Source organism: Lontra canadensis, unplaced genomic scaffold (assembly GCF_010015895.1).
Source record: "Lontra canadensis isolate GAN:19392208 unplaced genomic scaffold, GSC_riverotter_1.0 scaffold86, whole genome shotgun sequence".
Taxonomy (NCBI): Eukaryota; Metazoa; Chordata; class Mammalia; order Carnivora; family Mustelidae; genus Lontra; species Lontra canadensis.
In genome coordinates, this window is record NW_022631080.1 from 5360509 (window position 1) to 5375305 (window position 14797).

Sequence of the window (14797 nt, forward strand, 5' to 3'; positions counted from 1 at the left end):
GTGTCTCTCTGTGTATCCAAATTTCATCTTCATATAAGGACACCAGTTTTTTGTTTAGGGCCTATCCTAATGGCCTCATTTTATCGTAATTGCCTTGTTGAAGGCCTTAACTCCAAATAGAGTCACATTCCAAAGTACCAAGTATAAGGGTTTCAACATATGACTTTTTGGGGTACACGGTTCAGCCCATAACAATGCCATGTTTTAAATGTTTTAAAAACTTTTAAAAACAGGTATTATAGTTTGTAATAAAGTTCTTATCCCTGTATTTGAAATAATATGCTTAATGTTTCTTGTCATTTTTACCTGTTATAGAATGAATTGGGTCTCCCTCCAGTTCACATGTTGAAGCCCTAAGCCCCAATGAAACTGTATTTGGAAACAAGACCTTTAAGAATGTAATTATGGTTAATGATATCATATAGACGGGACCCTAAGCTGTCTGCAAGCCAAGAAATGAGAGCTCACAAGCAACCAGATTATCCATCATCTTGTTCTTGGGCTTCTTGTCTCCACAACTATGAGAGAATAAATTTCTATTTGCATACCCAGCCTGTGGTACTCTGTTACAACAGACCGAGCAGATCAGTGCCTAAAATCCTGTGATCTAATTTCATTTATTTATAACCAATAATCATTTTTATGATGTAATTAACTTTCACTGAAAAAATAAACTTTTTGATTGATAATTTCTGTAATCTAAAACTAAAACAGGGCGCCTGGGTGGCTTAGTGGGTTAAGCCTCTGCCTTCAGCTCAGGTCATGATCTCAGGGTCCTGGGATCGAGCCTCACATCGGGCTCTCTGCTCAGTGGGGAGCCTGCTTCTCCCCCCATCTCCCTGCCTCTCTGCCTACTTGTGATCTCTCTCTCTCTATCTCTGTCAAATAAATGAATAAAATCTTTTTTTTTTTAAATGAATAAAATCTTTAAAAATATAAAAAAATAAAACTAAAACAGCAGCAGAACAAAAGCACTATGTATCCTGCCTTGAAACTGTAATGTAGGATATCACATAATATGAAACTATTATAACTCTTACTTTCTAATACCATTGATTTTTTTAAAGATTTTATTTATGTATTTGGGAGAAAGAGACCATGAGTGGGGGGAGGGACAGAGGGAGAGGGATAAGCAGACTCCCTGCTGAGCAGGGAGCATGATATGGGGCTTGGTCCTAGGACCCTGGGATGATGACCTGAGCTGAAGGCAAAGGCTTAACCGAATAAGCCACCCAGGTGCCCCAATACCATTGATTTTTAAATAAATTTTTCATTTACATAAATAAATATACTTAGGAAATCATTTAGCTTTCCTTTATACTTAAATTTAATTCCATTTGTGATTTCATTTCTTTATCATTAAAAACTTTATATCCTTCATACTTATCCATGACCATTATGGTATCTTATTTAAGGGAATTGCATCTAAGAATGAAAATATTTTAAAGTAGCATTCTAAGAATGATTCTGGAAGAATTCACTGAATTTTGGTAAAAGAACATGGCTTTTGAATTAGGCAGATGCAGGCTTAAATTGGAGCTTTTCTGTATTCCTGTGACTTTGCACAAGTTAATATGGTTAAGTTTCAATTTCAAAATCTGTAAAGTTGATGATAATTCCCAGACATAGTTGATAATAGAGTTAAAAATAATAAAGTATGTATTATATGATGCACAGTATATGATGATGATGATAATGAATTTAAAGGCAATAAACTGATCTAAAGCCTTCATATGCTAAAAATGTTTCCTTAAGTTTCTTCAATATGATAGCCATTAGTGACGTACTGAAAACTGATGTTTGTGATATCATCATCACTGAAATAGAATATCTTAAAAGTCTGTTGCTGTATTAGAAAGAAAAGTTTTATTGACATAAAATAACCAGAAAACCAATATTTATCAAGTGTGTCTTTATTAGATAAAATAGGAACTTTTAAAAAGTTTTTATAATTTTAAAATAGAAAGCACATAAATTGTGTTTTAATTCTACCATATCTGCTCTTTTTTTTTAAGATTTTATTTATTTATTTGACAGACAAAGATCACAAGTAGGCAGAGAGGCAGGCAGAGAGAGAGGAGGAAGCAGGCTCCCTGCCGAGCAGAGAGCCCGATGTGGGGCTCCATCCCAGGACTCTGGGATCATGACCTGAGCCGAAGACAGAGGCTTTAACCCCCTGAGCCACCCAGGCGCCCACTTGATCCTTGATGATTGATTTATTAAAATAAATGCTTTAATTCAATAAGGCAAACATTCTAATGCTATTTTTATTTTAGAAAGTTGCTTGTGTTTATATCTTTTCTTTCAGAAGTCTTTAGTTATAATTATTATTTCAAAAGAAAGTAGTGTTTTAATATCTAATGAAATATTAACTGTGAACTGATGAAAAAGTTTCAGACACTTAAATCTTTGTTGTTTGTGCATTATAGAAATGAAACAGTTTTCTGATAGCATCATTAAATTTGATTACTTGGAATTGTCATGTTATTCTTGTAGCACTTTTGTTGGTATAGGTCTCAGTAGTGTTGACATTAACATGGGTGGTTTCTGTTTTAAAATTTTGTGGTGTGAGTTTGCAAGTATGGAAGAATGATTTTGGAATTAATGCCAAGCCATTCAAATGTATTGCTCTTTTATCAGCAAATACATGCCTATGAGGATATGTTGGCTATGATAATATTCATGAATATTTGAATATGGCAATATGGTTATTAAATTCGGGTCATTAATCCCAGATTCATGCATATGTTTCATCATGGAAACAAATGTATTAAATTCAAAGTATTCATAAATGTTATCAGCTCTCACATTGGAATTCGATGCCAGTGGGTAAGGACTTATGCAAGTGAAATTATATTGATTTTGTGCAATAAATGAGAAATTCAAAAATCTTTGCAGATCAAGTTGAGGATTTAATAACTCATTACATCTAATTTTATTTTGTTCCACTTAGTGTAAACCTGGAAGAAATATACAAATGGAAAACCTAGCATGTAAAAGTGTAATTAAATCAATTAGGAAACTCAACTCTCTGTAAAACTACTGAACAGACATAAAATCTATTGACAAAAGATAATCGTAAATACTGTCTTAGGGACTGATGAAGTTAGGTCTTGAGATAAATTCAAAATGAAGAAAACAAGTCTCATGTAGGAGAGGAAAAATAATTTCCCCTCTACCCTTCTAGGTTCTTAGCTGAGACCTACCCCCCTACACCCCATAATAAAAAGACAGCAGGAAAAAAAATGATTATGTATGTAAGTACAGTGGCCCCACAAAGATTTAAGATTCAAAAGACAGCCAAAAGATGAGGATTCTATACCATCCTGAGCTAAGGAAAATGATAGGGCTCTAGGGCTTTAGAGAGAGAAGGGGCCAAGACAGGGAGGAGGTAATTCAGAAAAGGTGAGAGGAAATATTTGTTACACAAAGGTAACCCTGTCACACAGATACATCTCTCAGCAGAAAAAGTTACCTCCTGGAAGTAGGGTTCTTCCTGGTGGGGCCCCTTTGCTAATGTTGATTTCCTTGATAAATGTATGTTTTCCTTACAAAAGGGTGGCATCTACTCTGTTTTTAGAGCTCCTGTCCTGCAGTTTCTCAAAATAATTGGTGTTCCAAAGAGGTATATTTTGGGGTGGAATATTCCGCTGTCCCTCACTTGATAGCAATGTCTGTAAAATGCTGTGAAAGAACAAAATTCACCTGAGTAAATTTTAGCTCTCATATCAGTTTTATTCAGCAATTTGAGACTTGGGCAGTATCCAATCTAGCAGATAGAAAGAAGCTCCAATGACCTGTACAAGGCAAGAGGTTTTATATCCAGAAAGAAGCAAGAACAAGGAAGTTGTACTTTGGCAATAGGGGGAGCAGTATATGCTATCCCAAAATGTACCACTTTGGCATGGGGATTATTTTGAGCTGAAGGCAATTGAGACCCAGCAGACTCAGGACAAGTTTTAAACCTCTCTCTTAACTGCCTACAAGAATTTACACAGGGTCTTATACCAGGAAGGGTGCTATTGCCAGAGATAACTTTTCATATCAGAAAGACTTAACTACCTGGCATGGCAAATGATTGTTTACCAAACATTTGCTCTTCTCATATTCCTTTGAATTGTCTTCCTCCCCTTTGAAGACCCAAACCCCTACCCCCATTTCCTTAGCCTCAACCGCCTGACCACCTCTCAAACTTCATGACTTTGTGAGGCTCCCATAAAGTATGTAATTCTATCTCATTGTTGTTCCCCCCCCCCTTAATCTGATTTATGTCAATTTGATTATTGGGCTAGCAAAAAACTTAGAAGGTAAGGAGGGAAAAGTTTTATACTCTTACAGCAACAGAAGCAGATTGGTTATTGCAAAGTTACTTTCTCTAGGAGGGATGGTAGGGGTCTGTCAGGCAGATTACTTAACTAATGCTGCTCAGGCAATTCCTGGTTAACTGGTTTAAGATTCCATTTCTGGGAGGTACAAAATCATAGTGGAGTTAAATCTCACTTTGGTGACGTGGAGCTTGGCATAAGTGACTCCATTGGGGGTCTGTTGTCTTTAATAATGCAAAAAATTTATTCTTCATCCTGAACATTTTACTGAGGGCCTCTTCTCTGCTGGATACTGTGGAATATTCAAATGAATACCATGTGGTCTCCTTCTTCAAGAAGCTTTCAGTTTAATGCTTCCCTGATAATTTTTCTTAGGTTTTCAGTACCATTTAATAGAAGTGATTATTTCCTTCTGAAATCCCATATTTGCTTTGGATGCAAGGAAGTATTCCAGTTTCTATATATGTCTCTGAGCTTTCTGTCCTTACCTCTACGATTTCAACTTAATGGACCATCATCTCATTTGAATTCTTACAAATGCTTTAGGTTCAGCTACTCCTGTAAAGGAGTAGTGTTCCATTAAAATATTATAGATATTATTTAAATCTATAAGAATTCCAGTTTAGTGAAGATTCATAGGAGTGATATAGATCCAGATGGGAAATACATGAAAATCAAAGAGAAGGGATGATATTTAACTGTCAAAGAAAGGAGCTTTATGTATGCAGCATGATTTCTTACACCAGCTTTCACTGGCCCATGGCCAAGTGAAACTTAACAATTCTAGAACTCTGCTCTCTGCTTCTACCCCCACAAGGGTTCCCTTCCTTATATCTTTTTTCTCATTCATTATGCTACCTTCAAGGTTTGAACTTTTCAGAATCATGTTGAGGCTCCTTTCTGCCTTTTCTTTTTCTCCCATTTCAGTAGTGATAGGATTGCAAAATGTGTACAGAGTTGAGGACTAGATATGATATTCTCTGATAAATGCTTATGGTGAGTGGCATTCTATGCTCACTGAATGAGTTCAACCTAAATGTTTAAATCTCCGCTAGGAAACAGTCCTGCCAAAACTATTAAACTGTATGAAAGTAGTTCTGGTGGTGATAGATGTGCATATGAAGACTTTGAATAAAAACATTTCAAGGAGTACCTGAATGACTTTGTCAGTTGAGCAACTGATTCTTGATTTCGACTCAGGTCATGATCTCAGGGTTGTGAGATCAGAGTCCTGCATCAGGCTTTACACTCAGCATGGAGCCTGCTTAAGACTGTCTCCCTCTGGGGCACCTGGGTGGCTCAGTGGGTTAAGCCGCTGCCTTCAGCTCGGGTCGTGATCTCAGGGTCCTGGGATCGAGTCCCGCATCGGGCTCTCTGCTCAGCAAGAAGCCTGCTTCCCTCTCTCTCTCTCTCTCTGCCTGACTCTCCGTCTACTTGTGATCTCTGTCTGTCAAATAAATAAATAAAATCTTTAAAAAAAAAAAAAAAGACTGTCTCCCTCTTCCTCTCTTGCCTCTTATCCCCCACTCACTCTCTCTCTCAGAAATATATCTTTAAAAAGTAGTTCAAGAAATATGACAACAAAAAATATAATCTTGAATGTGATAGATTATATACATATGAATATATATGCTCTTAAATGTATAAAATAACAAATCTGTGCTGCATCAGATTTACTACTACAAGTTTATATTCTCACAGAGGCCAGAATTTTTAGATATTCTTGGAAAAATAGGTGATGGATTATGTTATATTTGTGGTTTTCCATATTCAGCTGTGTGTTGTGATAGGCATTCACTGAGCATTGGGTGACTAATGATCTGTTAGATGGTATTCAAAGTTTTTCCAGATAGTTTTCAATTTTTTAATGTTATACAACAATAAAATGGTTAGCAGAGTCATGTAACTCTATATTCTGTTATCATATAAGGATAAATGTGGCTGATTGTAGGCATTTAGTAAGTTCTTTCTCATTATTAATTCTCTAAAGGAAACATCATATACACTTTTGTTAAGGGAAGTGTTAAAGCTAATTGTATAAATTTTAAATTTAAAAAATAAAATTCAATACATATATAAACTGTGATATTGAAATAACTGAAGTTCAAATGCAGGTGATATACAAACTGGGAGTATTATACTATAATAATTTGGATTTTTCTTTTTCGATTTTAGTGCTCAAGGAGCATGTATTTCTCATGTACTGCCAGAATTTCTGCTTGAACCAGAAGATTATGAAAAGTGGATTGAAATTACAGTAAGGAAATATAATTTCTAGGGAATAATCTGCATAGTTATTGAATTAACTGATCTTTGGTATTTGTTAGAAAATTTCATTATAAAATCTTGATATTTTATTTATGAAATGTCCTATGGATTATGCCTCTCTGGACAGCTTACTTATATGTGTGTGTGTATAAATATTTAAATGTATATATACACATATATGTAGATATTTATATATATATACACATATATATACACACACACACACACACATACACACACATGGTCATACACACACATTTTTATATCTGTCTAAAAATCTTTGTGGAGTTCCTATTGTCAGGGAGCAAAAATATCCTGTCCTCTTCAAGGTCCTTCCAGCTAGACTAAGAATCAAATTGACATGAGACTGATTAACAGGAGAAAATAAAATTTAATAGCTTATGTAAAGGAAATCAACACAGACCTGGAAATTCCAAAGACAGGCAAAATGAGGTATTTGTCATTCTGAACTAAGGAGAAGGGGTAGGAGGAGTCTGGGACTTCAAAGGGAAGGAATGTACCTCATAGGGTACTACGAAGAGCAGGTGTTTGGTAATTAGATGTTTGTCCTGCTATACAGATGGGTCACTCAGATAAAATGTTATCTCTGCTAATAAAGCTTATTCTGGGAAAGACCCTTTCTCCCTACCCCCCACTATTTTAGATTCTTCTCTGAGTTAAGGGAGGGGCAAAAGTTTCTCTTAAGCCCAGAGGGTCTCAGTTGCCTTCAGCTGAAAATAGGCCACATGCCAAAGTGGTGTGTTTTGGGGGACCTGTCCCAAACCCCTGCAACCAACTCCCTTTGTGCCAAAGTGATGCATCTTGGGGCAGCCTACCCTTGGCCCCTATGCTATATAGAAATTATTACATGGCTTTCTTAAATATATAAGTAATTTCTTCTTTTATGGGGTCTAGAAATGAAGGATTGTGTGTGCTTATGTAAATGTTTTCTTAAAGTAAATTTTTAGACTATGTATCTTCCAACAAAAATATTGGTTTAATTTTCCCACAACTTGCCACATCCCTTCTTTAGTTAAAGGGGAGAATAGGCAGAAATTAGTAAGATATGTATAGTTTTTTTCAAAATATACAGTTCATTTTATGGAAACCTCTTGAGAAGGGGAATTGCTTGTAGAAACCTTCAGGCTTTGAGGCAGCTCTACTTTAGTCATGGCTCTGTTACTATACTCACCACATGATGTAAACAGGAGAACCATGGTCTTGTCTTTTTTTTTTTTTAAGATTTGTGTATTTGAGAGGGAGGGGGTGGGAGTGCATGCAAGAGTTGGGGGAGGGACAGAGGGAGGGAGAGAATCTCAAATAGACTCCCTGCTGAGTGTGGAGCCTGACATGCGCCTTGACCCCACCACTCCAGGGTCATGACTCTTGAAGCTCAACCGACTGAGCCACCCAGGGGCCCACTGGGGCCTGTCTTTTGACACTCTACTTAGTTCCAGTGGCTTAATAAAAAAATGTGTTTCTTTTTGGGACTCAGAGTTCAGAATAACTTTGCATCTCATTCTGCTACTTCTGCCATAGAATAAGCTAGTAGGGTCATTGAATGGATAAATGTTTGACCTCAATAAGGGGCTGTGTATTCTAGGAAGTTATTTCTGTTGATAGTTTCTATTACTTGCACATGGGGAATTAGAGATCTTGATGAATGCATAGATAAAGTATGCAAAAGTTTGTAAAAATAAAAAAAACACTTATATGCTAAGTAGTTAAAACTTGGAATTTATATTTGCCTTGCATTTTAGTTAATGTTGTAATATTTTATTTATTAAATTCTTTTTTTAAATTTTTATTAAATTCTTTCACTGCTACCTTGCCTGTGTGTTCCTGTATACCTAAGGAAAAGCCCTCTGTTGTTATAGACATGACTCAGTTTGAAGCCTGGAGTAAACGGGCATGGACAGATGTATTCCTTCAGATATACAAGGTAACATTTCCACTCTTGTTCACTGCTGGTTGTTTCAGTTGATTTAGCTGAATCATGTATTAGTTAAGGTATAGATGGTGCTGCTGATTAAAGAATTAAAAAATACAGTGGCTCAAATAAGATAGAGTTTTTATCTTTCTTACGGAACTGTTGAGAAGTAAGTGGTTTAGAGACAGCAGAGTATGTCTTCCATCCTCAGTCCTGGCCTTTTGTCTCTGCGTTAGTCTCTCAGAACAAGGAAGGAGTAATGGAGGAAAAGTAAAAACTGTTTAAGGATGTCACCGAAAAAATGCATCATTTCCTTTGGGCAGAGTTTAGTCCTATGGTTGTACCTCACTGCAGGGGATGTTGAGAAATGTAGTGCCTAAAATAAGTAGCTACCAGTTGTATTCTGGTACTAAAAGGAAGGATTAAAGAATGGGTGATAGTGAAAATTATGGTTTCTACCTATACTACATACTAAACTCTTGCTATACATGTCATTCTGAAGAGGTATTCACTAGGAATCATATACCAGTAGGCGAGACCAAGTTTTGATGAAACTCTCCAGTTTACTCCATGCCAAATTGTGTATGTGGGTAGATTAACACAGCATAAAATTATGCCTTCACATCCTGTCCCTTTATTGCACAAACAAGTGCTGGTTTCAGTACTGAGCATTATTCCCTAGGATTCTAAATGTGGCAGTACAGATCCTCCCCAGTAAGACCAGTGGTGGCTTTTGCTCTGTTTTCACACATTGAAAACACAGGTAGAGTGAGCTGTGGGACAACAGAGTTAAAATGAGGGAGAAGTTAAAGAAAAGTAACAATTAGTCACTGAAAAGAAAGGACAAAATTGGTGACTGAACAGTGTGTAGTTTATGTCAGACTCTTTGCCAGTAAAGGCCTTTTAAATGTGAGCTTATTTAATCTTCACAAGCAGTAATCTCCAGTTTAGACATGAAGAAACAAAGTTCCACAGGCATGCATACTGTCTCCCCAGATCACCTGATTTTAGCTATATAAAACCACCCAATGTAGATCAAGCTTATCTCTTCCTTGATCTCTGCTGGGGCCCAGAAGCCCAAGGACCCCTTCCTGCTGTCTGGTAGCCTGTATCCTCCACTGCAGCCAGGTACCCATCCTACCCTCTAGAGAGTTCTTTCTACTGCTTAATTCCTACTTACTCCTTTCCTCTTCTTCCATCAGCCTGCCCTGCTTTTTTTTTTTTTTTTTTTTTTTTTTTTTTGGCCAGATGTCAAGGGGGTAGAAAACCTGCTTTTTCTTGAGTAATTCCCTGATGAATGTATGAGGATATTAATGACTCTCAGTCAAACTTTTGGGAAAACTTTTGGGAAAAGACATTTTCTTTTTTTTTTTTTTATTTTTTTTTTAAAGATTTTATTTATTTATTTCACAGAGAGAGATCACAAGTAGGCAGAGAGGCAGGCAGAGAGAGAGATAGAGGAGGAAGTGGGTTCTCTGCGGAGCAGAGAGCCCGATGCGGGACTCGATCCCAGGACCCTGAGATCATGACCTGAGCCAAAGGCAGAGGCTTAACCCACTGAGCCACCCAGGCGCCCCGGGAAAAGACATTTTCTACTTTGCTTCTTAACTCCAAGCTGTATCATCTATGATTTTGCCCGCTGATAGGGAAGAGCAACTCTATAACAAAAGGGCAGCAAGTGCCCTACTTAATGGACAAAGTAGTCCTAATTTTGGTTTGTGGGCTTTATTCACTCACTCGTTCATTTCTTCATTCATGCATGCATTGATGGATATGTTTATGTCATCTAATCTCTCTTTCCTATCCTAGAAGTCTATGAATTTAAATATCAAGTATTACTTGTAAACTCAGAATTTGATTGTGCGTCAGCTACATAGTATATGCTCAACAAATACTGGCTGGGTAAATTTACTTAACTCTTATGGTACAGACACTGTAGTAAGCTCTGGGCTTTAAGAGTAAACTTGATATAACCTTTCTCTTCCAGGATTTTGTGTCCTGGAGTATATAAGTAATTACTCATATCTAATTACAAGACTTATAACCAATTCTATGTTAAGGTAAGCCCAAAAAACTAGTGGTGAATGCACATAGAGAGGAGCCTACCTTTTCTGTGCCTTGGAGAAGGTTTCTAGTAAGAAAATCAGTTGAGCCTGACCCTGAGAAATAAGTAGGAGTTTTCCAGGCAAGGTAAAGCAGTGGAGCATAGGTTATAGAGGGAAAGAAAGAGTATAATTTGTGAGAAAGATGTGGTAGGTGAGTTTTACTGGGGACAAGACGATAACATTTGTCAAGACAAAGGGACTTCAACGTGGAAATGCCTGAGATTAGATACAACACGGTGTGTTCTAAGGAAGAAGCACACTATGACTGGGGGTAGGAGGTGTGGACTGTGATCCCAGTCATAAATTTAGAGCATGGTTGACTTCATAAGCCAAACCAAGGAATCTGGATTTTATGGACTTTACCCCAGGGTCAGTACAGAGCTCCTGAAGCATTTTAAACATGAGGCTGACATATCAGCTTTGCATCCTAGAGAAATCACTCTGGTACAATGTGGCATCTGTTTGGAAAGGTAGTGCCTGGTGCTAGGAATACTGGTTGTAGTAGGAAAGATGAGAAAGGGACCACTTTCCTAAATATTAGGAATAGAATTCAGAACGACTTGATAAATAACTAGATCTCAGTGGATGAAGGAGATAAAGAGGTAAAAGATGACAGTGGGTTCTGCTGGGGTGACTGAATGGAATTTGATCCTAGTTCCTGAAATAACAAGACAAGCGATAATAATAGGGTTTTGTTGGGGGCGGAGGGTGAGATAGGGTAAGAAGGCATAATAAATTAATTTTGGTTGTGCTGTATAATGGTGCCCTGTGTCATTACCAGGTGGATATATCCTTTAGTAGGAAAAAGATCTGGGTGGCAGAACGTGTGGGATTCTTCACTGATTCCATGATAAAGTCATAGGAATAGATAAGATGGCCCAGTTAGGTCATCTGCAGAGCTGTATTTCTCCATGTATTGTGTCTAAAGCATGGGTGGCTCCAGGAGCTCTATTAAATCAGAACCATATTGGCAATTTCTCTTGTGAAAGCAAGCAATGTTGAGATGAGTTTCACAGGTTGGAAAGAATATGGTGATTTTCACACAAATCCCTTTAGGTTTTCTTTTTCTCCTTCCTAGAGGTCATGTGTGCCCTCAGGACTGCCTTTGTCAGTTCTTCTTGGCTAATAGTTTGGATAAAGGATACAACTTGTCTCACCCAATTTGATTTTGTGTCATTTGGGTATTTTTGCCTGTTAAATTTCATGTTTAATTGTTGCTACTTTCTTGCATTATATTCCCAATTCACAAAAATGTATTGATGACTAAAAAAGGGGTCATTGAAGCACAAAGAGATGAAAAACAGTAACAGAAACACTCAAATTCAGAATGCTATTTAAAATGTAAATATACAGAGGGCTTTCATGTGCATATAAAACATGAATCTGTATGTAATGAAAGAGGTAAATGATATTTTTTACTGAAGAATCTAGGCAAGAGAAATATCAATAATAAATATCTGAATAATAAGTTTAGGTAAGCTATTGATTCATTTGTTCCCAGTGTACTGTCTGTTATAAGGTGTTTTTTTTTTTAATAGTGGCACAATTGTATCAAATATTTTGATATTTTTAAATGAAGAGCAGTGATCTTTCTGGTTAATTAAATACATTTTTCCTCAAACCAATTCAAAATCTCTCTGTTATAATATTGTGGAGTATTTGCTGCTAAAGGTAGGCAAGACACCAGTTCTACTGAGGGCATTACTTTAGAATTTCATGCCTCTGTAGAAGACAAGTAAAGATAGTACAAGGTATCATATTTGTGAGGAATACTTATTTATTTAATTTGTTTTTAAAGATTTATTTATTTATTTTAGGGAGAGAGAGTGTGGGGTGGAGGGGCAGAGGGAGAGGGAAAACTCAAGAAAACTCTGCACTGAGTGTGGGGCCCAACATGTTGCTTGATTTCACAACCCTGAGAACACAATCTGAGCCGAAAGCAAGAGTCGGATGCTTGACCGACTATGCCCCCGAAGTGCCCCTGTAAGGAATATTTAAAATGAGCTTCAATAAAATATGATTGGAAAGAAGGTAAACTTGGTGAAATTCTTTTATTAAATGGCTTTGCAGGATGTCCCCTAATAGCAGTGGCATGCAATGTGCAAACAGTTATTCCCACAAGTGTTAGCAAATATTGCATGCTTTGGTTGGATCTAAAGGAATGTATGAACACATTTGCATATGTGTGATAAGTCTATGTGAAGGAAAGAAATATATGATGACGTTTTATTCTCTTTATCAATGAAAGCCCATGCTCTTAGAGGAATAATTCTGTGTCATTAATTAAAGATTAATTTGTAATGTAGCCTGGAGAAAATCAGTTGGTGGTACATACTGACAGACAATTGGTCATTGGTCACAAGAAAGGGTGAACCCTTATTCAAAGGGAAATGTAGATGATTAAAAATATGCTTCTGTTGTGATTTCATTGTTAAATAGAAAAAAAATGTAAATACTGTCAAAATAAGGCTACTGAGTTACCTAATTGCATTGTGATCTCTGTAAGTTCAGGATCTTTATTTCCAATTTTGAGATGTGCTGGTTATGAAGAGAAGGTCAGTTCACATGCATTTTTTCAACAGGAGTGAGATTTAAAATAGTATGTTCCTAGCACTAATGTTTTTCCATATTTATCATTTTTATTTTAAGTGGCTAGCTCAAATATCTATCAGGTAATGTTTTCCGTCTTGGACATATACCTATAGGATTTGAATATCATGATTTTTAATGTGGTACAAAACACTAAAGCATCAAAAGTTTGGCTTTTTTCCAAGATTTGTTGGGGGAAAAAAATGTTTTGAATTGTTGAATGGACAGAAAAACTGAATATGATCATGTAGTTTCTACACAGCTGAGTTGATGATTGGAAGCTGAAATCCAGCCTACGTGCTGCTCACTAAGACTATAGACACTATTGGAAGCTGTGTCTCAACAAATTAGTTGCAGGGGGGCTTTTACTTTAATAAGGGTACCATCAGGATAATAGTTTCTCAGAGAGTGTACCACATTCTAATTTTCACAAAGACACTATAAGTTTTTGAGCTCCTTGCAATGGAAGCCAAAGAAACTTTTCCCAAAGACGAATGCCACTGAAGAGTAGAGTACTATTATCTTTAATGCTGTTTTCTAAGTTGAGTGTTTTTACCTTTGACTTTTGAGTGTGATTGGCTCATCAAGCAGCTTAGTATTTGGTTGGTATTTGAAAGTAGATGAAGTAGATTTTAATAAAAATCTCTATAATTTCTGGCTTTGTGTTGGGCCTGATTATCCATAACAATCAAATTGAACATCTATTCTGTTAACCTGTAAATATGAGATAAGCTTTTCTCAATTAGTGGAAATACAGAAAAAGAAATTACTGAATATATAAAGTGATGTAGAATTCAATACATTCATCATCTAGGTAAATGTAGATAACTTGATAAAGACAGTAACTATCATTCATCTTACTGATAGAAGCTATAATTATTGTCATTACTACTACTAACATAATGTTCTAAATATTATGTTGAATCTTTATTTTTTAATTACAACAAATGGTGGTTTTTGTGGTTTCTTCATGCATATTTTGTGGTCTCTGGGAGATAAAATTGGGAGAAACACACCTAAAAATTTCAAAGAAAAGATTGCATCAGGGCACCTGGGTGGCTCAGTCGTTAAGCGTCTTCCTTCGGCTCAAGTCATGATCTCAGGTTCCTGGGATCAAGCCCCACATGGGGCTCCCTGCTCAGCGGGAAGCTTGGTTCTTCCTCTCCCACACCCCTTGCTTGTGTTCCCTCTCTTGCTATCTCTTTCTGTGTCAAATAAATAAATAAAATCTTTAAAAAAAAAGAAAGAAAAGATGGCATAGGTTAGAAACCCAGTGGCATAGAAACCCAGCATTTAAATAGGTAAGGGAAGAGAATCCTGCAAATAAGCTCAAAATAAGCAAAAAGATAGGAGTAACACTGTATGGTACCATGAACAAGAAGGGAGGAGTGCCTCTGAGGGAGGATGTGTTATCAGATGAAATTGGGAGGTGGTGTAAGGTAATGATTAAAAATTCCCTATTGTATTAGACAACAAAGATGCCAAAGGCACTTTCAGGGTTTGAGGGTGTGATGAATTGGTGGGAGGTTATTAGGTGGACTTTGGTTTGATGAGCAAAAGGAATGAAAGTGGGGACAATG

At 36.7% G+C, this 14797-nt stretch overlaps 1 protein-coding gene across 1 annotated transcript in view; it reads left to right on the top strand.

Annotated features, from left to right (window-relative positions):
• Positions 1 to 14797, top strand: part of CFAP47 (cilia and flagella associated protein 47) — a 509602-nt gene that overhangs the window by 184437 nt on the left and 310368 nt on the right. Inside the window, exons 31-32 of the mRNA XM_032883134.1 lie at positions 6501 to 6582; positions 8449 to 8535. Coding sequence (XP_032739025.1) covers positions 6501 to 6582; positions 8449 to 8535 — 169 coding nt within the window. The remainder of the gene's footprint in view (positions 1 to 6500; positions 6583 to 8448; positions 8536 to 14797) is intronic.